This window comes from Strongylocentrotus purpuratus, unplaced genomic scaffold (genome assembly GCF_000002235.5).
Source record: "Strongylocentrotus purpuratus isolate Spur 01 unplaced genomic scaffold, Spur_5.0 spur5_contig_834, whole genome shotgun sequence".
In the NCBI taxonomy this organism is placed as follows: Eukaryota; Metazoa; Echinodermata; class Echinoidea; order Camarodonta; family Strongylocentrotidae; genus Strongylocentrotus; species Strongylocentrotus purpuratus.
In genome coordinates, this window is record NW_022145540.1 from 132,994 (window position 1) to 158,476 (window position 25,483).

The following is a 25,483-nucleotide window of genomic DNA, read 5'->3' on the forward strand; positions in this document are numbered from 1 at the left end:
GGCCAGGGGGTGGTGTGATGTCACAAAAGGCATTTTAGATGAGTTGTGGGCCCCAAAAGATGAAGGACCACTGGTCTATATTATGACAAAAAGAATTGTATGACAAAGAGAATTGTATGACACTTAACAATTACATGCTTGTTCTTTAACTTGCTATTTTGATTGTCATATGCACTCGCCTATATGCAGTGGCCAACTATAAATACATTGAGAATTACATGTACATGTATATCATTTTAATAATTTTCAGCATTGAAAAAAAAAAAATTAGTTCCAATCACACACAATGTCTTCTTTCAGATATAGGTCAATACCGTAAGCCATTGAAACACTGCAAAATGCCAAATGTAGCAACATAAAATTCACAAAAATGATCATATTTGAAAGATTTGTAATATAACTTGTTGTAACTGGCTCATTTGCATGCTAATACTACATATTATTAAGATTTACATCCATTCTCAACACCCTTTTCATTTATATTTAAAAACATTTTTGTTTCATATCTGCATGTTAAATAGCTAGACTAATTAGTCATAAGTACATGTATAGCGAAATTTACTATTATAAAATGGTGGCTAACACTTCATAAAAATAACTTTCTTATTTTCTTGGTAAATATATTAAAAATTATGAATAATTCTAGTGGCTATAAAAGTCAAATTGAAATAATCTTACTGTTGAAATCATATAGGCACAAACAACCTTTTGCCTGTACTAATGTTGCATAGGAGTTAGAATAACAATCGAAAGACTACTTTTTGTCAGCATAATACTTTTATCAAGAAAGTAAGTTGAATAATGACATCAAAATCAAAGACCCAGGCAAACATTTTCAATTTTCCATGCAGAACAAGCACCCTCTGTCAATTGCAAAATTGCAAAGTATCTGAATTATTTTGGAAGACAATAATCGCTACACTTCATAGCCATAATTTATAAACATTGCACCTCTGTATGACCTGATGAAGCATTGAACACATATTTACGATAATGATCATATATAATAATTTTCATATATTATCTACTTTTTGATACACGCTTTACTCTATATCTACTGATTTTACTGTTTTTTATTGTTACAATATCAAAGCATAACAATTTATAATGTTAATATATTATCTACCTTTTGATACATGCATATATTATAACTCTATATCTACATTTTAAAAATATCTATGGCATATATTGTAACACTATATTTCAATGCTTACGCTGCCTTCTCTATATACTTGTAGGTTTTGGTGGTAACATTAATTTCAAATAAATGTACATTTAAATTTATTATAACACAAAAATCATGACTGATTTTGTATGCACAATACATGGGAGTTGTTTCTTAATATTTCATTTTTTCTAAAATCTTAATCGCAATCTGTCTATGACACAGCTAGAGTATTAACAAAATTAACAGATGTCCAAACAACATGAATCACTGCTAAATACATGCATTGCATACCATAATTCTAATAAAAAGGGGCATGCAAAGAGAAAAAACATATTAAACAATTTTGAAGAAAAAAAAAATTATTTTCTCAAAAGAATTGGCCAAAATTAAGGCACCATGGCAAAATAGAATAATTTCTGTCACTGTCTAAATATCGAATATGAAAGAAGTAAACAAGGCAATAGAGAAAATGCAAATCTCTTCAATACTATTAATTCTTATACTGTTCTGATACTTGCTTTGGCATACATGCATACAACACAATATTCTAACCTGATCAGTCATTTGGACGAAATGAAATTAAAATTGCTCACTGAAGATACTAATCAACATGGGTAAATCTAAATATTTGTGAGAAAAGGAGAATAATGAACGAGAAAATCTGTAAAATATAGGTTTGTTCCTTGATTAGATTGAAAAAACATTTACCCTGGTATTCCAGGATTCATTTAAATAGACCATTTTTGTAATGTAATCAAATCTAATGCATAAATCTTTGTTAAGTGCCTCGTTACAAATCATTTCATTCAAATAATTGTATTTCAACAGTCAGAATGCAAATTGCATACATTATGTGTTGTTAGGTAGGGCAAGCCATAATGTCTGTCCTACCCTAGCTACCTAGCAATAACTAATGTATGCAATTTGCATTCTGACTGTTGAAATACAATTATTTAAATGAAATAATTTGTAACCGAAGGTATACTGTTACCAAGTGTTCTTAATAGGTACCCTGTGATTCAAATACAAAGGTAGCAAAAAACAAAGAATACCAGTAAAAACTTAATAACACTTTCATCCTCAGAAATTTTGCAGCAGCATAAAATTACTTTTTTATTCACTGACTTTGTTTTACAATCAAGGTAAACTCATTATAAATATATAGTATTTTCTTCTGATTCTAATTTAATAAACTGCTTCTTAACATAATACGAATCATCCATGTTCCATCCAAAATCTACACAGATAAAATATATTTTGTGAATGGTTGTTGCTGAGTAGGGCATGCCTCAGACGAGCTCTCATGACATTTGGTTAAAGAAGAACATTGAACTGAATAAATGGTTAACAGTGCACAACTAATCAGAAGAATTATTTTATCTTGACTTTAAGACCCCGTTCTCATTCACTTCGTTGGAGCGGTCTAACTAAGACCCGTTCCTCAGGAGCAGTTCTTAGGTGAGTGAGAACGGTCAAAGTGGTCCAGGAAGTGGACTTCTGGACTGTTCCAGAAGACCACCTCGGGAGGTGGTCTTGAGGAACGGGTCTTATTAAGAGCGGTTTGGACCGCTCTAACGTGCAATGTGAACGGAAGCGTACTTTGACCGGAAGTGAGCTAGTGACGTTCCGTGCGAAACATGTAGTACGGTACATACGGTTTGTATTCCGCGCGCGAAAAAATTGACCTGCTGACCTGAGCTGCCATAGCAACAAGACCACTTTGACTCGTGGAGCGATTTGAGCCATAAAAAACTGCTCGGAGTGTGAACGCTCGCAAACCGTTCCTCAAGACCCGTTCCTCTGGAGTGGTCTAACTAAGACCACTTTCAAAGTGAGCGGAAACGGGGTCTTAGAGAAGGGATTTTAATTGTCATAACAAATGTAAGTTGTGCCTTTTCATTTGATTTTTTATTGGATGCAAAGCTTGAACTGAAATAAATTCATTGTTGCTGGCCTGTAGAAATATCAGTGTGGGCACACTATCCGCCAGGTACCTTATTCAATGATCAATCACCCATTATAATTGCATTTGTTCATTTTGTTGTAACAATTAAATATCTCTCCCTAAAATAAAAGATAAGATGATATTTAGAATGCCACCTCTGGTCTACTGGCTGAAAAAAAAAAATGAATAACCATGATTACACTCGAGTGGCTTCATAAAACATCTGCCGAAGATGTTGCATCCTGCTTCGCTTCTAAGGCAAGACATGATGTAAGTGTAGCAATTTCTACCCTCCAGTCCAGAAGCTCTTCCTCTCACCACAGACTTCTCCAATCATCTGTTCAAATAGACAAATACAATTGAAAAAATGAATAATGGGATGGAGAGGGGGTGAAGTATTACAACCATAATGATAATATGGATCTCAGGAACCAATATTACTTTATAATATCAATGAAATTTACAAGAAATAGAAACATTCAAATTTAAGAAGCTTGTCATTTCCCTTTGGAAGAAGAGAATATGTTTCATTAAAAATTATTTACATCAGATTTTTAGATACACATAGATATTTCATTAATGAGTATTTTCAAGTTAATATGTAGTGCATATCAGACATTTAATGAAGTTTAGGTTAAATAAAGCTACATATAAATCTAAGTTCTGTTGTTTCCTTGATGAAATAATGAGGCAAATGAAATATTGGATTATATCAATACTTAATTTTTGTTCAGAGGGATAATGTTAATCATAAATTTAGGGTGGAATTACAGAAAATCTCATATGGTTAACCACATAACATAAATGGTCCTATATTAAATATATGGAGTAAATGGAAAAATGTATGATATCAATCAATAAATCATCATTATTGTTTATATGGAAAAGGGAATATGATAAATACTTCATGTTAATGAACCCTTTTTACCGGCCAGACATGACAGTATTCCGTGCAGCCCTACCAACGAAAACCCTCGACATCTCATTGAAGTCATCTTCTGTTTTCAAGGTAGACTCCTCCAGGTTTGGACAGAGCTCTTTGATCCTGGCTATGGTGCCTTCGTCCAAGCCGCAGAAGCAATGCAGGACTCGTAGATGAGGAGCCGCTGACACCAACCTCATCAGCTCAGTCTTGAAGGACTCGGAACCCTTGGTCACCACTATGAAGACCTCCAGAGTGCGAGGGTAGAAGGTGGCCACGATTCCCACTTCATGATGGAGCTCCGACATAGTCCGCATGGCAAGCTCCGTCAGCGGAATCTGAGGATGCAAGATGTGTCTGATCTGATGCCGCTCAATCGTGTGATCAAAGAGTAAACTAACACGGAGTTTGGGTGAAGAAGCAATAAGTATGTCCCAGGCTTCTGCCGACAGGGGCTTGTGGTACTTCTCCTCACGTCGACAAGCAAGCGAAAGGTATTCCAGAGGTGTGTGGTCAGCCTCTGCAAAAGCCTTGAAGGCATCGTCGGATACAGATTTGTAGAAAGTACTGAGTTCACGCAGCTTCCTACATTTGCATACAAGATTCAGCATGTGCTCTGTACTGATGTGACTGGTGAGTGATTGATTCTGGATGTTGAGGACTTCAAGGTTTGGGTGATTATCTGCAATCAAAGCAAGTGTGCTATCACTAATTGATATTGCCAATTGGCTCAGATCGATCTTACGTAGCTGGTGGTGCATAGTCACCGAAGGGGCAGGGGGTCCAAACAGCAGTGCAAGACTGTTCATGAATTCCATTCCTTTGAAGAATAGGGGGTTGTCCGTTGTGAACTGTATGGTGATGTCCTGGAGCCTGCGTTCAGGGCTCTCGGCCAGACGATTTATCACCTCACAAGCGTTCCTGCGATTGTCCTCTCCTTTTTGATTCAGTACCACACAGACATTTCTGAGCTGGCTCCCGTAGAGGTCGAGGCACTTTAGCTGGCAGGAGTCAGACTCGCTGAAGAAATGAAACTTGAATCTCCGCCACAGAGACGGAGTGTCAAATGTTTCACTCCATGCTTTACATGCACAGGCAGCCTGAGAACGGTCACTCAGGTTTAGGAAAGAAAAGATGTTAACCAAGACGTGGTCCGGAAGATTAATCCATGGACCCTCCTCTTCCTCTTCCTCTCCAATCTCAGATTCCACATTCACATTGTCCATTTTGAGTCTGATTTATGGGCAAGTCTGATCTATTTAAAAAAAAACAGTAAAATAAAACATATATTATGTAAAGGATCATAGTCTACATACGTTTCAGGTAAATAAGAATTCAAAGGTAAAAATAAATGTTATCTCTGCATTTTTAAGGTACTATGTCCCATTTGCAGGCCCAAAACATGAAAAAGTTAAATTCCAATTGCATTTGAAAGATAATACTAATTTAGAACTTCCCTAAAAAAGGTAGGGCTTGAAAATGTCTTCAAGTGGGAAAATTATGACTATTAGTTGTCAAATCGAATTTAGGGCTATAGAGCCCAAAAGTAATAGTCTTGATTTTCAGACAATTGTACCGAATGGTCATACGTTTTATGCTGCGCAAAGATTAAATCAGTTTAATCTTGGCCATCACAAGAAGTGGGTTATTGATGTAGACAAATGATGTACTCTTTACAACTCTTTTCATGTATGTTATTACCAAAGAAGAAAAAAAGCCAGTCAGTCACTCAATAGTGTCTGACAGTAAAGTCTAGCAAATAAATGGGTTTCCTTGCATAATTTGAATATGACGACACTGTTAACGTTTAAATTTCACAGATAGGACATACATGACATATTCATAATTCCTGCAAAGTTCTACAGCATTTGAGGTTGGCTGCAAAAGGGACATGGTACCTTTAATGTCAAAAATATGTCAAACACATTTTAATTTTAGAAGAAGGAGGAGGAGGAGGAGGAGGAGGAGGAGGAGGAGGAGGAGGAGGAGGAGGAGGAAGAAGAGGAAGAAGAAGAAGAAAAAGAAGAAGAAGAAGAAGAAGAAGAAGAGGAAGAGGAAGAGGAAGAAGAAGAAGAATAGGAGAAGAAGAAAACACATGAACCCTCTCAATTATTAGTCAATTGTAACCTAATATAGTAATATAACGCAAATAAAAGTGAGCACTTCGACTTTTTATTATTTTTTTTTACTCAATACCCCCCCCCCCCCTTCCCTGTTGAGCTACAAATTTCCATACGATCTCCCTCGAAGCAGTTCCCCAAAGTTGATCGTTGACAGCCCTGATTACAGAATTACCCATACCAGACAGTTATTTCTACATAGATACAAGATTAATTAATTGCCAGTCATTGCCAGTTATTTTGTGACGGTCTCTTTGTCTTTGACTCTGAGTCTCTGACACTTCTGATTATTCATTTGTTCATGTTCAGATAACATACAATCAATACGCATTAGCTACGTGTTGCTGCTGCTGGTGTGATAACGATCAACATGAATAATCTCCTCACTAGCTGTTCCATCTCACATTCTTAATCTCAGCTCTTCTCACCCAGGCAGTACCGGTATACTTTGTAACTAGATAAAAACATAGACAAAAACTTACCAAACTAGGTGGGTAGAGAATAAGGAGGACACGTTCGCACTACACACCATTTTGCAACTGCTCGCCAATGCAGACCAAGAGGCGATGAAGTAATGGGTTAAATATGGAATGGCATACCGGTTCGGGCTCTCTATGTATTTTACTGTGCCTGATCTGATCAAAAGTCGACAATGTTTACGGAAGTGGTTGAAAGTTCACACGTACACCCGTAACGCGCGATACGTCGCGCGCGCGCGAGTAGCTCAGCTATCATGCATATGGCGCAACAAAGTACCTGGGCAAAAGAGCTAGCTGTCAAACCTGTTTCAAAGTTAACTCAAGAAGAACACATCATATATCACGTCCAAGGACCAAGTGCACCGTTGCGAGGTATGTTCGACCACTTTAAACATATCAAGACCCTATTAATTTGTTGTTGTTACTTTATTTGGATGATTTACCTGAAAATGACGATGCATGATCATGATGATGTCTGCCAAGGCAAAGGTGCCAGGATTTGATGAGTGGGATGCATCGCATCGATGGGCCGGGGTGGATGCGGATGAAGCTGGAGCAGGCAGGCAAAGATGCCTCAGCTCACTTCGCTTCGTGACTGTTCGGCAGTCAAGTGAATATAAATTGTGGTCTGTCGATTAAAAAGATTTTTTTTAAAACCTACATACATTAACAAAAATGAAAGAATGTTTAGGTTTTATCATAGATCTAGACTCTAGGACAGTAATTGGTATAGATTCTACCTTGATGATGGGCATAAATAAAAGATAGAGAAAATATCCAAAATATAGAGTAGATCTAGACTAGAGTCGAGGCTAGAGGTCTATAGAGTCTAGATCATCATCATCTACTCGTGTAGACCTATTCATTTTTTATTTGATAACATCATGAGCACGAGTTTCTGATTACAATGCAATGGATGATGTGATGATGATTTGTATTATGGATGAAGTAGACCGAAAGCTTCAGTCTCTATACCGTCGGTTGTTCCACTGAGACTACGTCTGGCTCCACTAGACCTCCGGTTATAGAGACAGAACGATCGCCTATGCCAGCCTATGTTGAAGATATCACGGCTAGATTTTAGCCGTTAGGCCCCTCCCACAAACATGAACAAACTTGCCACGGCCGTATTGTTATGCCCCCAAAATCCCCCAAAATGTCATTTTACCTCGTGCATATCCAATTTTACATTAGGCCTAGGCTATAATACATCGGTTCCACTTACTCACTTGATCCGTTTAATGGTCCCTTTTAAGGAAATTATGGGTCAAAATCGACATCCATGTTGAAAATCTTGCAAGCCGTGTTAAACTCTCGCTGCCGTCAATCTCATTCCTTCTAGTCTACGCCGAAGGCAAAATGATTATGAAGGAAAAACTGTGCGCCATCTACACCTTCGTAATGGCGTTATCACAGTTTTTCCTTCATAATCATTTTTGCCTTCGGCGTAGACTAGAAGGGATGAGATTGACGGCAGCGAGAGTTTAACACGGCTTGCAAGATTTTCAACATGGATGTCGATTTTGACCCATAATTTCCTTAAAAGAGACCATTAAACGGATTATTTCAATCAAGTTAGTAAGTTGAACCGATGTATTATAGCCTAGGCCTAATGTAAAATTGGATATGCACGAGGTAAAATGACATTTTGGGGGATTTTGGGGGCATAACAATACGGCCGTGGCAAGTTTGTTCATGTTTGTGGGAGGGGCCTAACGGCTAAAATCTAGCCGTGATATCTTCAACATAGGCTGTCATAGGCGATCGTTCAGTCTCTATAACCGGAGGTCTAGTGGAGCCAGACGTAGTCTCAGTGGAACAACCGACGGTATAGAGACTGAAGCTTTCGGTCTATGGATGAAGATGCTTGTATTGTAACTTCTATAGTATAGAATAGTGGTGATGATGAAAACATTCTTTCAGATTTCTCAGTTTTATGTACAGAACTTTGGTTGTGATGATTCATCATTCATAGATCATCTAAATCTAAATGAACATAATTCATCTCTAATTTACTAAACACATATGAAGGGGTGACCAAAGTTCGCGGACATTTTAGAACATATTACAAAATGTGATATTCGATCTATGATTTCTCACATTCTACACAACTTTATTCATTTCAATTATTACCAAATGGACGGCAAAGTTTTTTACTACAGATTGGTTAAACTAGAAAAATTTACCGTCGAAGGATTTCGGAGATATCGCGATCTAAAAATTCGATGTCCGATCGTGCGCGCGTGCTGCATCTAAAAAAGTCATAAAAACAATGAGACCTAACTTCACGCACGGTGGTTTACAGTTGATTTATCAAAAAATGCAATCCATCAAAAATAAGGTAATATCATAATTTGCAAGGCAAGATATCGTACAATCAGTTCGTACCACTCTTTACTTACAATTTTCAGGATTTCCGATCTCAAAATGAAGATTTCCAGACCCTTATCGGTAAGTTGATAATTTTTCGGAACGGACGCAAATAACTGCAAAATTTGCCGATCTTTTGTCAATATTTTCACAATTTCGCAACCAATTCTAAAGAAAATTTCGTTTCTGGGTAATTTTAAGACCCTCTTTCCATTGGTGATATCAGATTTTCGAAATCTTACCGATTTTTTGAGAAAGCGAACTTTGGTCACACCACCATACAAATCTGCTAAAAAAAAATTAATGAGGTTTTTAAAAACTAATACCGGTAAACTCATTATAGACTCTAGAGGTCTATACTTGTACAAATTTACAAGAGCAAAGTTATTTAGCATAGTGTCATGTGAGGTTTGTAGGCTTTGGAATTGTGAGCTCTATATTTCCAAATAAATAATTGGCAAAAACATTTGTATGGATTGATTAATAAAAGAGATTTGACATTTTGACATGATGACACCTTCAGTCAGATAAGATACATTTAAGGTGGATTTAGTCAAAATGTAATAGTTAGCTAGGTGAATCACAAATCTATTTCTGTCATTATAACTAAGAAAATGAGAGTTTATGAAACTCTGTAATTCTGTATATAGAGAAAATATTAGAGAGGAGCTCGCATGATACGTCACAGTGTTGCCAATTTGTGTTTCACTGATTACAACTTTAAAACTTCATAACCTTAGAACTGACTTTTAATCAGTTTTTGCTCAAACTTTCACTGACCTAGCTGTTAATTTCTCTCATTTTACTGCCTTTATTAAAACCAGCTTGATATCAGGGTGGACTTCCTCGTTAAAGGCTTCGTTTAACAATGTTAAATTTGAGATGCATGGCCCCACGTGTCATCAATGTCTGTGATATGGTGTAATATTAAAGCTCTAAAAAATGCGCTTCAAAATGATCATGAAGTGCCTCAAAAAAGTGAAAATCTTTGACTGACCGGTTTTACCATACTCATTTCCCCCGATAGACTGTAGTGTTATATAAACCGTTAGAAAAACAGAAAATTTGATTTTGATTTCTACTCAGGAATATCCTGATAATCAGACAGGCGATCAGCTTGTAAAAGTCATGGGGTTCCTGACTGACCTAAAGGTTTATAATTATTGCAGCTTGAGCTAAATCCAGGACTTTGTTTCAGAATCTGTGACAATGTTACAGAGTCACTTTAAGTATTATAATAAACATGATAGAGCATTGTTTGCTGTTTAAGAACAATGCTCTCTTGTTTTATACAGAATGTTATGAGAGTAAATGAATAGGGAAGTTGATTGAGCCGCATGGCAATGCCATAATATGGCATCATGACAAATTAAAATAGTTGGATCCCAGGCTTCCCAGCCAAAGCTCTTTTCTCCTTTCTTCATTATGGGATATTAAAATAAATGTGATGGGCTTAATTTACTTAATGGACTCAATGCAAATTATGAAAGTGACAATGACTATTCAGAACTTCAGATGATTATTTAATTATCATTTAATCAATCAATTCAATCACTTATCATGATAATGATGTAATTTATAATCTCTTTTTCCTCTCTACTGTCACACTTCTGCCTCTATATAATTGTTTCTAATTGTTCTCTACTTTCTGTCTCGTCTCTCCCTTTCTCTCTATTTTTGTGAGCCAATTAGTTTTTTTAAATACATTTTACCGGTACCTTGTAAACTCCATGAAATTCAGCCCTAATTTGGCTGCCATGTGGAATTCTAAATACCAATACCAAACTGATGATATTATGTGACAAATGTGATTTTGGTAGAAATTGGAAAAAAATAAGAGAGGAGTGATGAGGAGGCACTCGTAGTCATACTCGTAGGTGCACAACTCTATGGGATTTTATACGTGCACAATGCAAAACAAAAGGTGCTGCTCTCTGTACTAATGTAAAAGACACACAACAGTCAATGTCAGCAGGGTCAGACTGACAGTTATCAAGTAATTTGTTTCAGGGTCTTCTGCAAATTTGGAGTTTTCAAGATGTGAAAGAAGTATTTAATGCTCATATAGTCTCTTTCCTATGATCTACTCTAGACTAGTCCACACAACACCTACATAAATTCAGAAGTCGTTCTCACAGGAAAACACGTGTTGGAGTACAATGTTATCTTAGAATGATATCCTTGATTTTATCCTTAATAAGAAAATAGATGGAGAAATCAGACTGATAGTCCTGTCATGTGATAGTCATGGTCCAAATCTACTGCCTGATATCAGTATGGTCTCTGTGTGACAGTTGTATTGCAGAATGTGGTTTTCAGCATTTAAAAAAAAAAAAAACTTATTTTGGTGATGCAAACAAACCATCTACTGCATGTTACTCTATACAGAATCAATTTTATAAGCCAATATTTCTAAAAAAAATGTGGCTCCTAAATCAAAACTCAATATCATCTTTATACAATTTTAACAGCTACAGTGTAGGCTATTCTGCTTGAAAGTATGAGGTAGACCTTAAATATTCACAGTAATGTACTTTCTGTAATTGTGTCACATGATCATGGACCAGTGTGTAATGTGCCTAGAGTTTTATACAATGTATGTTTAATGCTTGACCTTGTGAAGTGCCTCAATGCAAATTAATGCATTCCCCTGTTACAAATAATTGTATCTCAATACTATATATAGTCAGAATGGTAATTACTGTACATACAGTATTGCTATTGCTATTGTATGCAGTTGCTAGGTAGGACAAACATTATGGCTTAATTAGTGGCTTACCCTGCCTAACAACACTGCAGTTTGTATTCTGACTATTGAAATACAATTGAAATAATTTGTATTGAGGCTCAGCCTATTGGCCTAGTGTGCACCCACTTTTGAAACCCATTGTCATAGCTTAAATGCAAAACAAAAATTGTCCTCTCAATTGTGTCTTATTTTGGAATAGAGTACCTGCCCCTTTACAAGAAACTCCTAGAACTACATGTAGCTGCCCCTGCTTCATGATACATGCAATGTGATTAAAGGTACTATGTCCCATTTGCAGGCCAAATATTGAAAAAGTTATATTCCAACGGCATTTGAAAGACAATACTAATTTAGAACTTCCCTCAAAGCAAAGGGGCTTGAAAATGTCTTTTTGTGGGAAAAATAACGACCGTTAGTTGTTGAATCGAATTTAGCGATTGCGGTCTTTTTATTAAATAGTCTGATTTTCAGACCCTTGTCCCGAATGGTCGTACATTTTTTTTCAACGATTCAATCAATTCAATTGTGGCCATAACAAGAAGTGTGTTACTGATGTAGACAAATGCTCATCATGCTCGTGTACCCTTTACAGCTATTTTATGTATGTTATTTCCAAAGAAAAAAGGCAGTCAGTCACTCAATAGTGTCTGAGAGTGAAGTCTAGAAAGTAAACAGGTTTCCTTGCATAATTTCAATTCTAAGACACTGCTAACGTTTAAATTTCATTTTGCGTGACATAGTCATAATTCCTGCAAAGTTATATAGAACTTGATATTGGCCGCAAAAAAACAAGAGGGAGTCTGCACAATATATATACTGATAGGCCAGCGTGTGAAAAGTGAATTGATTGGTCTAGCGTTATTGACTCAGAAGTCAAAACACATATATGAGTTTGATTGACCCCCACTGATCAACTATTTATTTTTATGTTTATTTAAGATAGTAGGCCCTATCTCTATGGATGAAATCCACCTTGCAAACAGTGATTGTTGCTATGTCAGACAAGCTTACAAAAGCTTCCAGGGCACAAAAAATATGACTTGTCATATTACTTTTCGATCATATCATTGATTTCTGGACACCAAATCGGGGAATGGAGACAATATTAAATCATTCATTTACAAAGCATGACTATGGCAGTGCCCTTTGACCCTCTTTCATATTTTCAAGTGTTTTTCTTGAACTAACATCATTGCCCATTGAATTGTAGTAGTTTCATTTTCACCCACAACTAACAAGCTTAAGCCATCCGGTAATTATAGGCTTACAGGCGGGTTAATAATTGTTATAATGTGTATGATGTGCAGTACTGGTGATGTGTGTTCATGTAAATTTTTGTTAAATATGTTTTCAATGTCATTTTCTTTTTTTTTCTTTATAGATGTGGATCTCCTCTCAGCGTAAAGTATGACTTGGACATGGATCTTATGGCCGTGCTGTGATTGAAAGCGATATTCATCATAACTGATTTGGAATGTCAGATGATGGAGATCTCATCTTTTAAGTGTAGTGTCTGCAGTTTATGCTGAGGGAAGCACTTTGCACAAGAATACCGACAGGGGAAGCATGAACGAGTAGTGAAAAAAATGATGAGATTAAATATTGATGAATCACTTCACCCAAACATTAAAAAATGCAGCTCTTTAGCTGCACAGCTGAGCATGAAATCTATAATATTGGAGGTGTATTGACATTTGCAGTTACAACGTTGCATTGAGTCTGCATGAACGCACCAGCATATGCCCTATGTGGCATTTGTGTCAGTTAATGTAAACATTTCCTGATTGTTTTAAGCTTTAAGATAACAATCCAGATAACGCTATCGCTTTTCAGGAGATCGCTCTATAATCTATATTGTCCGGCAGAAGAACATTGTGGCTTTCTGCGTTGACATGTGACCTACAAGGAGGGGTGGTGATATTTCTTGATAACATTGGTTTAATAGAAGTCACTGTAGTAGCTAGCAGCTAGAAATAGACTAGCTGCATTGTCAAACAGTACGGCACCAATTAGTAGCTGCAACATGGTTCTGAAGTGTCTCTGTCTAGGGGCGATGTCGTCGTCAAACGTCCAATCCTTGAGTTGCTGCCACAGCTGTGTGTCCGCAGGGGGAGGGGTGTCTGCGGCGGCCACCACTTCTACAACCTCTGGACATATATGCCACTTCGGGGGCTTGCATGCCTGCTGCTCAAGGCTGCAGCCATGCTGTTCTAAGGAGCTGGTCGTGAGTGCAGGGACGTCGGGTCAAGGGTCTTGTCTGTCGTCTGCGGTGGGGAAGCTCCCCTGTGTCAAGGTGTGTCCTAGGTTGACGGCTTACTCCGCTATCTCACTGATAGGCCTCTCAACGTTTCTTCTTTTCCAGCAAGAGGTAAGAATAAATCTCAGGGTTTTTTCCTCTTTATTCTTTTCTGCCTCTTCCTTAAAAACGAATAATATTAACTTGTGTTTTTTTTAAAACTTGGAACAATGATTGATTGAAAGAATTTGCTACTGCTTTAATAGTGGCAGGAATAACCATCCGTTATTGATTGTGCACTAATTATACTACAAATTTTTACATTCGGAACAAATTTTACATGTCTGGCCTTATTTTTATTTAATTAGTTTTATTAAACGGAGACCGCCGCCTCCGTTTCAGTGGGCACTGCTGGAGGAGCAAGAGTGAAATCATTTCACAAATGCTCTTCTGGGAGCCCTCAAGGGGCAAACGCACCAGAGGGCGCCCAGCAATGACTTACATTGACCAGTTAGAAAAGGACACCTGTCTAGCAAGGCAGGAGCTCCCGAAGATCATGGAGAATAGAACTGAATGGATAAAGCTTGTCAAATCAGTGCGAGTACGCTCGACCTAGTAGTAGTAGTAGTAGTATGCAATTCATATATTTAACCAAATAGGCCCTTTACTATGAATGAGCTTTATATATCTTTATTTCTGTAGTTACTATTTTAGTCTATTTTAAGCCAATGCAGTACTGGGAACAAATATCTAACTACCTCAACCTTCTATTACAGAATGTGTAGGATGCGATCTAACATTAATAACCCTAGAAATCTGAAGCAAATATTTGACCATCTGGTGTGCATACTTTAATCTATAATTACCCACACAACATCTGCGTCTCTTCTCAGAATTATGAATAGTGGGTATTATTAATACAATTCAGAAAGTATGCCCAATATAGTGGAATAGGTTATCATGTTTCATATTTCCCCTTTTCTTTATTTTCACTGTTCATTTAAATATTTGTATCATTTGAATAATTTGTTTATGTACTACACTGTATGTAGTTATCTCTGTTTGCTCTCCCCTTTTTACTTGATAATCAATTCTTGTGATTTATCATTATTTATGGATTTTAATTGCTGTCAACAATTTTCTACTCGGACCCGATTTTCACATTTCTTTGGAGTTGCTCTTTTCAAACTTTATCAGGCTTTGTGTACATGTACTTCTCATTACCCATATTATTGTCTTTCTTTCTCTTGTGGTATTTCTCTCTTTTTGTATATTTCTCTTGTCTTTATAATTTACCTGTTTTATATTTCTCTTCTCTATAATTGTCTATATATCATTCTCTTTTATATTTCTGTCTTTTGTAATATATCTTCCTTTTGTATATATTTCTCTCTTTTCTGTTTGTATATTTCTTTCTCTCTTTAAATTTTTTTTTTTCCACTCATACACAACTTCAAGTGACAATTAAAGTCTACTTCATATGAATTATAACTTTTTTTCTTTTAGAGAAATTCACAAATGTACCTGTATGTTGCTTTCTATTATTCTCAGGTGGAGCTAATTTTATCATGGCTTCTTGACTCCGGTGATGCTGAGAGTTTCCTCTTCTTCCTCGTCCTCTTCATCTTCCTCTCTTTCCCCATGACATGGGGCTACATCCTGGTCAACGTCATCGCGGGTTACCGCTTCGGCCCCGCCTTTGGAACATTTGTTGTCATAGTGACGGTAGCCATTGGATCCTCGTGTGCGTTGCTTGTGTGTAGGACGTTGCTCAGCTCCCTGATCAGACGGAACCTGATGAATGAGAAGCTGGAGATGATTGTTAGGGTGGTGGAAGGGGATCATGGATTTCAGGTCATCGCTCTGACTAGGCTGACCCCTATACCTTTCGGGATACAGAATGGAGTCTTTGCAGTAAGTACTGTTTGGAAATTGAACCACTGTTTTATACATTTTTTTTTTTTTTTTTTTTTTCAACTTTTTATTGATTTTCGAAATTTTTTGTAACATTACAAAAACAACAATCATACAAGAATTAAATAATTGTATAACATTGAAAGAACAATAATCAAATACGAATCACTGTAACAATTACCCAAAAAAAACAACAACAACAATCAAACAAACAAACAAACAGACCTGATGTAAAAACTAAAAAATCAGTCTCGGGTGGTTTGAACTATATCATTATCAAAATATAATTATGGATAATTAGAATAAATTCTCAATAGGGGACCATTTTCTATAGTGCATGTTTTCTTTGTGCTTTTGTTTAGCAATTACCAATTCTATATGTCTGATTTTGCAAATGAACGTTTCAAAACCTATGAAACTTACTACTAAATTCCTGCATTTCTGAATATAAATGTATCTCTTCAATAAGATAATTAAGTGATTTAATAATATTTTATGTGGTCCCTTCCAATCCTTTATGAATCCAAACATCATTCTTTTCCTAGATAGATCCTCAAATCTGACAGATAGCTTTAGACCAATTTTATCAACAAAAGCTCGTCTTAAATCTTCAGCAACCTTACACTCATAAAAAAGGTGTAAAGGAGTTTCAACAGAGGTCTCGCACAATGTGCAAAGTTCTGTCTGAACTTGCTTCATTTTAAATAGTCTCTCATTGGTGTATAGAATATTATGCACAATTTTAAACTGGAAGACTCTCATCTTAACTTCTATTGTGCATTTAAATGGGAGTAGATACATTTGTGGCCATTCCTCCTCTTCTATCCCATATTTAGTGGAAAATAGGGGTTCACAGACAGGTCTACATGTCAATTTACTAACTAAATCAACATAAATATTTCTAGTTTTTAGTTTTTGAATTTCTACTGTCAAAAGGTCAGACTGATCATGTTCAAAATCTATTTTCTCCAAGAACATTTTTATCAATAATTGATTAAATGAACTTCCCCATTTCTTCCTGACTAGCGATACTATTGCCAAATATACCATGTAGTATTTACCTGGTACTCCTCTTGCTTTCCAAAGATTAAATTGAACAATGTTTCCATGTAGATCAAAAAGTTGATATACATAACATAGACCTGCCTCATGAAAGGCCTTACAGTAAACTGATTTATTATCAATAAGAATATATTGATTGTTCCAAACAATTTGACTAAGTACACTTGCTTGGGCTCCTTGATCATCAACAAATTGATTATACTCCTTTGTCTTGGACCATGCTAACAACAAGTTATGATAAAATATGGGAATTCCAAGAGAATTCAACTGGTTCATAGAATAATTACTCATAAAAATCAATTTTCCACCAAATCGTTTACTATAGTGGTCAAAGAACAACTTCCAATGATGATCTGATTCTGTATAATATCTCTGAATCCATTTAACCAGCTGTGTCTCTATCATGCATTTTAGTTTCGGGAATTTAAGACCACCTTCAGTATAATCTGCAATCATTGTTGCCCGTGATATCTTATCTGGACCTTTCCATATAAACTGAAACATCAACTTTTCAACCTCCTTAACAAAATCATCGGGTATTTCAATATTGGAAACAATATACATAATCTTAGACATAACAAATGTTTTCAACAGTTGAATTTTTCCTATTAAAGTTAACCCCCGATTCTTCCATCTTAAGAAAGTACATTTTATTTCATCCAGTCTCTTATCAAAGTTCAGTTTCCTGACTACTTCCTGATCATATGAGAAATGAATGCCTAAAATTCTTATGCTTTTGTCTGCCCAAAGTATATCATTTGTTTTTTCTCCATTGTGCCTATCTTTCCCAACCCATATACCTTCCGTTTTTGTTTTATTCAAATAAAGACCTGATATGATTGAGAATTCTTCAAAAACTTTGAAAACCATCTTCATTGATTGTATATTCCTACAAAAGCAAGTTATGTCATCAGCATATGCTGTATACTTTATTTGTTTTCCACTAAATTCAAAAGCCTGAATATTATCATTATTATTGAGTCTTGTAAGAACAACTTCCAAGCTCAGTATAAACAGTAAAGGAGCCAGAGGATCACCTTGTCTGACTCCTCTAGACACTGGAAAATATCCAGTGGTAAATCCATTCACCAATACACAACTACTTATATTAGTGTGCAATGTTCTAACCCATTGTATGAAAGATGGTCCAAAATTGAACGCTTCTAAACAATTTAGCATGTACCTGTGGCTTATTGAATCAAATGCTTTTGATAGATCAAGGGCTAGCATAATACCTCTCAAATTCTCCTCCTTAGTATATTGTAAGAGGTCTGATATTAATCTTATTCCTTCCCCTATGTATCTGCCTTTAATAAAGGCAGTTTGTTGACTATCTACTAACTTTCCTATCACCTTAGCAACTCTCTTTGCCAAGCATTTAGAAAGTATTTTAACATCTACATTTAAAAGAGTTATGGGACGCCAATTGCTCAGTGTGTGTTTATCTCTATCAGGCTTAGGGATGAGTTTAATTGTACCTTGTCTTTGTGACACAGACATTACACTATTTTCATATGCAAAATTGAAAGAATCAATAACTTCTTTTGATATCAAAGGCCAAAACATCTCATAAAACTCCACAGTTAACCCATCGTTCCCAGGTGTTTTATTTCTAGCCATTTTTAACAATTCTGCCCTAGCTTCAGAGCAAGTGATATTTCCTTCACATGAATTTCTTTCTTCGTCTGTGAGTTGCTTGATGTTACTCTGACTTATGTAATCTTTGCTCACCTCATCTTCCACCTTATCTTTGTTCTCAAACAAAGTTTTATATGATTTCTTAATGAAATCCTGTATTTCAGACTGTTTATCAATACGTCCTACATCTGAAATCAAAACATCAATATTGGAATTTGCTGCTTGACCTTTTTCCAATGACAAAAAATATTTAGTACTCTTTTCCCCTTTCTCATACCATGTACACCTTGACCTCAAGATTGCCCCATCTGCAAAATAGTCATATATTTTAAACAACTCCTGTTCTACTTCCCTTTTCTTTTTCATTAATTCTTCATCTATATCTTCTGCTGCCATCCTGTCATCTAATTTTTTCAATTCTTTTTCAAGAGCCTTTCTTTTCTCTTCCCTTTCACATTTCTTCTTCTTAGAAAATGGTACAGTAAATTCTCTAATTTTAAACTTTAACCAATCCCATAGCCCTCCTTTATCATTACTATCTGTAAACTCACCAATCCATTCTGAGTATTTATTAGCTAAAGCATTAACATACTCCACATCATTCAATAGACTATTGTTAAATTTCCAGTAGGACGGACCAGAATTTTTTGTCTTAATTTTCATGTGCAAACTAACATGATCATGATCAGACAAAACACACGGTATGATATCATTTTCACTAATTGTATTCTGTAAGGATTCATGGATTAACCAAAAATCCAATCTAGATTGCACCAGTGGGTTATACCTTCTCCATGTAAATCCTTTTTTGCAGGGGTTTCTGGATCTCCAAACATCAACCAAACCAAAATATATTTTCAGATTTTCTATAAGATTCACAGAGTGCTTCCAAATGCTTTTCATTGAGCCACCTGCCCTGTCCAGATCAAGGTTTTGAATTAAATTAAAGTCCCCACCAATTATTAGAATTTCCTCATTTTCAACGTTATCTTGTATGGTCAATTCTACCTTCTTAAAAAACTCAACCTGATCCTTCTCATTATTTGGTGCATATATGTTGCATATCACATAAACTTTCTTCTGAATTTCAACTTTTACCAATAAAAATCGTCCCATTATATCTTTAATGGAGTCTAACAATTTAAAATTGGGTGTCTTTCTTAATATAATGCATACTCCTCTGCTCTTAGAAGTTCCATGACTGAAAATAATATCAGATCTAACTTGATTTCTCCATAATGATTCTTCCTTTTCTACAGAATGAGTTTCCTGTAAAAGGATAATATCTTTGTTCTGTTTAAGCATATAATTAAAATAACGTTTCCTTGCTTTAAAGTCCCCCAATCCGTTAACATTATGTGTCATCAGCTTCAAATCCATAGTTGAGATATGAATTACTTAGAAATACCACCATTATAAGATCAGGTTTAACATATATTAAACATTCAGGTTCAACAAACAAACAACACAAAAAACAAATCATAACAAAGGCTAGTTCTTCTGTATGCCTTAGGGAGATCAAGATGGCGCTCTACATCGTGGTCTTTCCTTTTATCCTTTGAGTGCTTTTTCCACATATTCACCTATAAAAGTTCACTCTCAGAGTTAAGTTCTTGTCATTAACCTAATCTAAGTATTCCTTTTTCACTTTTCTTCTTGTTTTTAAGTAGGCAAGATAAGTCCAGCTCTATAACATTATTCATGTTTTTGTTTTTTTAATGTTTCCAGCATTTCAATGTGGAATGATAATATTTTCTTTCCTTTGACGTTTTGAGTTATTTCATCTTGTATTCTTTCTCCTTCCCGTCTTTTCCTTCTTTGTAGAAGATGCGAGCAGGATACTTGAAGTACACTGCTCTCCTTGTATTTTCCTCTTTCAGCTTCTTCTTGATGTGAATCAGCTTCTTCCGTTGTTCACGAATTTCCTTGGGCAACATTTCATCCACGTAAATAGGATGCTTTCCATTGTGCTCAAAGGGTTTCTCCTTCAAGAAGCGACGTGCATTTACCAGGATCATACTTTTGGTCGAGTACCGATTAAAGGCTGCAATAATCGGCCTTGGTCGAGGTGATGAGGTGCTTCCGCTGCGATGTGCCCTTTCGATGATTACTTCAGCTTCAATCTGCAAATGCGACTTGGCAAATGACTGGATCAAATTTTCACAATTCTTGTTCTCAGCACCCTCTGGAAAGCCTTGGAACACAAGTGTGTTTCTCATTCCCCTGGCGGATAGGTCTGTCAGACGTTCGCGCAACTTCTCATTCTCCTTTTCTTGTGCGTGCAATTTCTCTTTGATTGAACCAATGTCAAACTCAATCCCTTCTTGCTTTTCCTTCACTTCTTCTATCTCTCTCTTATTGTTATCAATCTGAGTAAGGGATAAGTCTAATCTGGCCACTATGTCATTGAATTTTGAGTTCATTTGATCCATTCTGTCAAGAAGCTTTGCTAGTAAATCTTCAGTGGTTGTACTTGCCTGCACCTTTTGATCTCCATTGATCTTTCGCTTCTTCTCTGCCCGCGGTTCGTCTTCGTCTTTTTCCTTCTCCTTTCCCCCGACAGCTTGGGGGTGCGACTCCTGCGAGTCCTGGCCTGCTTCGCTGGTTCCAGTAAGCACTGACTGCTGAGTGAGATTTTCAAGTTGAATGTCCGAGTTTTCATCGATATCCATCTCTGTTCTGCCTGAAATTGAGCCAGAAGGAGTGAAGTATTGGGAAATCCTTGGTGAAACGTCCATTTTGTCCATCTGTCTTTTCTTTCCACTCATTTTTATGCCTCCGCCACCGAAGGTGGTGCCGGAGGCATCATGTTTTCGGGTTGTCCGTCCGTACGTCCGTACGTCCGTACGTCCGTACGTCCGTCCGTACGTCCGTACGTCCGTCCCGTTTGACCGTTATCACAATATCTCAAGAACCATTTAAGATTTAAACTTAAGACTCGGGAATAGTATTTATCACCATAGGAAGACGATCTGATTAGATTTTGGAGTACGTAGGTCAAAGGTCACAGGTCACAGAGGTCAACTTATGAAATTCCTTGTATTGAGTTTGTTAGCGCGATATCTCAAGAACCATTTGAGATTTAAACTTCAAACTTAAGGATAGTATGTATCACCATAGGAAGACGATCTGATTAGATTTTGGAGCACGTATGTCAAAGGTCAAGGGTCACAGAGGTCAACTTATGAAATTCCATACATTGAGATTGTTATCATGATATCTCAAGAACCACTGGAGATTTAAACTTCAAACTTAGTGATAGTGTGTATCACTATAGGAAAACAATCTGATTACATTTTGGAGCATGTAGGTCAAAGGTCAAGGGTCATAGAGGTCAACTTATGAAATTCCATACATTGAGATTGTTATCATGATATCTCAAGAACCACTGGAGATGTAAAAACTTCAAACTTAAGGATAGTATGTATCACCATAGGAAGACGATCTGATTAGATTTTGGAGCACGTAGGTCAAAGGTCAAGGGTCACAGAGGTCAACTTATGAAATTCCATACATTGAGATTGTTATAATATCTCAAGAACCACTGGAGATTTAAACTTCAAACTTAATGATAGTGTGTATCACCATAGGAAGACAATCTGATTAGATTTTGGAGCACGTAGGTCAAAGGTCAAGGGTCACAGAGGTCAACTTATGAAATTCCATACATTGAGATTGTTATCGCGATATCTCAAGAACCACTGGAGAATTTTCACTTCAAACTTAATGATAGTATGTATCGCCATATCATAATATCTCAAGAACCACTGGAGATTTAAACTTCAAACTTAATGATAGTGTGTATCACCATAGGAAGACAATCTGATTAGATTTTGGAGCACGTAGGTCAAAGGTCAAGGGTCACAGAGGTCAACTTATGAAATTCCATACATTGAGATTGTTATCATGATATCTCAAGAACCACTGGAGATTTAAACTCCAAACTTGTTTACATTGCTCTATGGCGGAGGCATCATTTTCGACTGCGCGCAGTCAAAATTCCATCTAGTTAAATTATCTTACAGAAATTTTCCACGATGAGAAAAAATACGGTTTGACTTAGTAGGGCGCCATCTTTTCTCTCCTGTTTTATACATTTAATTAAGTCTGCTCTGTTCAAATATATCATCTAGTTACACATACATTTAAAGTTTCAACCATTCGTTTTATGACTTTCCAATTTTGTGTCCGGATGTAAAATTTTGATGTTCACATATCCTTTTTTAGTCCAGACTACATGTATATCCAATCTGTGCCCATATAGTGACCGATGACTTAAAGTGACTCGGTAACCCCCATTACCTCAGATTCTGAAACAAAATCCTGGGTTTAGCTCATGCTGCAATCATAATTATAAACCTTTTGGTCAGTCAGGAATCCCATGACTTTTACAAGCCTATCGATCAGCTGTCTGATTATCAAGGTATTTATGATTGGAAATCAAAATTTCATTTTTTGTTTTCCGAATGGTTTTTATTACACTACAGTCAATTGGGGAAAGTGAGTATGGTAAAACCGGTCACTCAAAGATTTTTATTTTTTAAAGGCACTTCATGATCATTTTGAAGAGCAATTCTTTTAGGGCTTTAATATTACACCATATCACAGACACTGATAACACGTAGGGCCATTCATCTCAGATTTAATAAACGACGCCATTAATTAATGACACAGGCATGGTGTGTATTCAACCGTATTGATTCGTATTGATCAATCTGATAAAATTAGAGTGTGTTATACCTGTACAAATATCTGTTCATTGATGTATATTCTGCAAGGTCAGCTGTAATTATTAACATCCATTTATGCCAATATTGAATGTTCTCTTCAGTTTTACTAAGTAGGCAAACTTAGACTATGTATGCTAATGCGTGGGACATTTTCCACACTTGAGATTAAAATGTATGTCATCTTTTATCATCAACAGCTGTCCAATGTGCGTGTATCGACGTTTATGTTGGCATCGTTCCTCGGCCTTCTTCCTACTCAGTTCCTCAATTCCTACATGGGATCATCCCTACGCTCCGTCCAAGACATCAAGAACCAACAATCATCTTCCTTGCTGCTGATGGCTCAGGTAGGTAAAACATTAGCAATCACTCAAGCAATTACTTATACAGAGCTCTGTCCGTCTAAAAACAGTCAAGACATCAAGGTATGGACAATCATCTTCCTTGTTCTTCATGGTTCACTTAGGACAATCTACATCACTGTGAAAAATACCTAATATCAAGCACTAACATTGTCCAAGACATCAATAATCAAAAGAAATGTTATTTTTGCATTGTCAAACTTAGTAAATAAGAAATTCATGTTTGTACTAGAGTATGAATAATTATTAAACCAAAGATATCATAGCTCAAGGGTCTAATTCAAAGGAGTCCCAGACTTTTGTCATCAGCTGTGGACTCTAACTTCCATGCAGGAACCCTTCAGATCGATATTTTATCATGTACTTTCAAAAGCTATATACATGTACCGGTGTCACCAATTAATATCTGGTAGCTGACACATGAATTTTTCCATACTGAATTAAGAGCTATTTTGAATTTCTGTTTCTTCACAGGTACTTTTCAGTTTTGCTCTGTCAGTTTACGTGTTGAGAATGGCACAGAGAGAGCTCCACAGAAAGCTAGACAACCATCATAAAACCATGTCAAATACACTGCCCTTTAAAGCACATGGATCATCTCAGGAACAGGTCAAAGGTCAACCTTCGGAAAATGGACCAAAGTTGACAAGCGACGCCGGCCATACTGATCCCATCATGTATTCACATAACTCTCATTGCAATGACTCTCAAGCAATCTTTATGGTATAACACAGAATTCCAAAACTGCCATTGTCTGCAATGTATTTAGTTTATTTCTACTAATGCGTCATATGTACTCGGATTCTATATTTTACAAAGATTTGGGGAATAGTATTTTTGTATAAGTAATATTTCAAATTTTGTACTTAATCCCTTACAGCATTTAGTGTGTGTGTGAGAGTTTATCATGTCATCTTGAACTCATAGTATTATATTCAGACAACTTTCACATCACCATTTTGGAAAGTGCAAAAAGCTCAAGGCTCGATCCTTCAAATAGTGTACTTAATCCCATACAACATTTAGTGTACGGTATGTTAGAGTTTATCATGTCATATTTAACTCAGGTAGTATTATATTTAAACTACTTTCACGTCACCATTTTAAAAAGTGGCAAACGCTCAAGGCTCCTTATTATATGAGTGCTTTAGGTGGACTCTTAAAGCTGAACAGAGTTTAGATTTCTTTACTGACTTATGGAGCGCCAAGTCAAGCGTTATGCTTTTCATCATAATTATGCAACATAATGAGAAAATTAAATTTCAATTCAATTTTCAATTCAATTTATTATTTCATAAAAAATCACATACAATATATATATATACATTGAGAATTGTGCTGGATCATTTACACCCGATAAAGCCGATGGCTTGAGAGAAGTGGGTGGACCCATAACATAAATGACAAATGTGGAAAATACAAAACATTAAAATTCACAATAAAACAAAATGCAAGACGTGTACAGGACATTACAAACTAAAACACAATAATAATACAGAACGATATAATGTATATGGTAAATGTATGTATCATAGATAGTCATATATATGTGGTAAGAAGATGCAACTTAAATATCGACTTGAAAGAACTAAGAGTGGTTACATGTTTGATTGCCCAATCAAAGTCTTGAAATGAAAGAGGGAATTGGATTTCATGGTAACACGAGTTTTATTTGTTCATTCATCTGGCTACTAAATCACTTGGTAATTAAAAAAATAATATAATGAAGAGGTTGACACTTCGCACTCACCGGACTAAATCTGGTGTAAGCCCTGGACTAAAGTTAGT

At 36.2% G+C, this 25,483-nt stretch overlaps 2 protein-coding genes across 3 annotated transcripts; one reads left to right on the forward strand and one right to left on the reverse strand.

Annotated features, from left to right (window-relative positions):
• Window positions 1–2,918: 2,918 nt before the first annotated feature.
• LOC589190 (F-box/LRR-repeat protein 8) lies at window positions 2,919–6,779 on the reverse strand. Of its 2 annotated transcripts, none has more exons than XM_030984708.1 (3): window positions 6,638–6,779; window positions 4,076–5,290; window positions 2,919–3,450 (listed from the first exon to the last, which is right to left on the reverse strand). In XM_030984708.1, exons 2-3 carry the CDS (start codon window positions 5,259–5,261, stop codon window positions 3,428–3,430), a joined length of 1,209 nt encoding a protein of 402 aa, XP_030840568.1. In that variant the 5' UTR covers window positions 5,262–5,290; window positions 6,638–6,779; the 3' UTR covers window positions 2,919–3,427. The 2 variants fall into 2 exon arrangements, with proteins under 2 accessions (XP_030840568.1, XP_030840564.1); XM_030984704.1 differs by having other exon boundaries at window positions 4,042–5,290; window positions 6,638–6,778.
• A 138-nt stretch (window positions 6,780–6,917) lies between these two features.
• On the forward strand, window positions 6,918–24,957 carry LOC115923636 (transmembrane protein 64-like). The gene is made up of 5 exons (XM_030984716.1): window positions 6,918–7,006; window positions 13,135–14,121; window positions 15,541–15,903; window positions 23,531–23,680; window positions 24,170–24,957. The coding sequence occupies exons 2-5, from the start codon at window positions 13,777–13,779 to the stop codon at window positions 24,422–24,424; spliced, it is 1,113 nt and encodes a 370-aa protein (XP_030840576.1). The 5' UTR covers window positions 6,918–7,006; window positions 13,135–13,776; the 3' UTR covers window positions 24,425–24,957.
• The last annotated feature ends 526 nt before the right edge of the window (window positions 24,958–25,483 follow it).

Coding starts and splice junctions, on each gene's coding strand:
- LOC589190 (XM_030984704.1), bottom strand. CDS start 5,261: ATGGACAATGTGAATGTGGAATCTGAGATTGGAGAGGAAGAGGAAGAG.
- LOC115923636 (XM_030984716.1), top strand. CDS start 13,777: ATGGTTCTGAAGTGTCTCTGTCTAGGGGCGATGTCGTCGTCAAACGTC. Junction 14,122..15,540: donor TTCTTCTTTTCCAGCAAGAG/GTAAGAATAAAT, acceptor TATTATTCTCAG/GTGGAGCTAATTTTATCATG. Junction 23,681..24,169: donor CCTTGCTGCTGATGGCTCAG/GTAGGTAAAACA, acceptor GTTTCTTCACAG/GTACTTTTCAGTTTTGCTCT.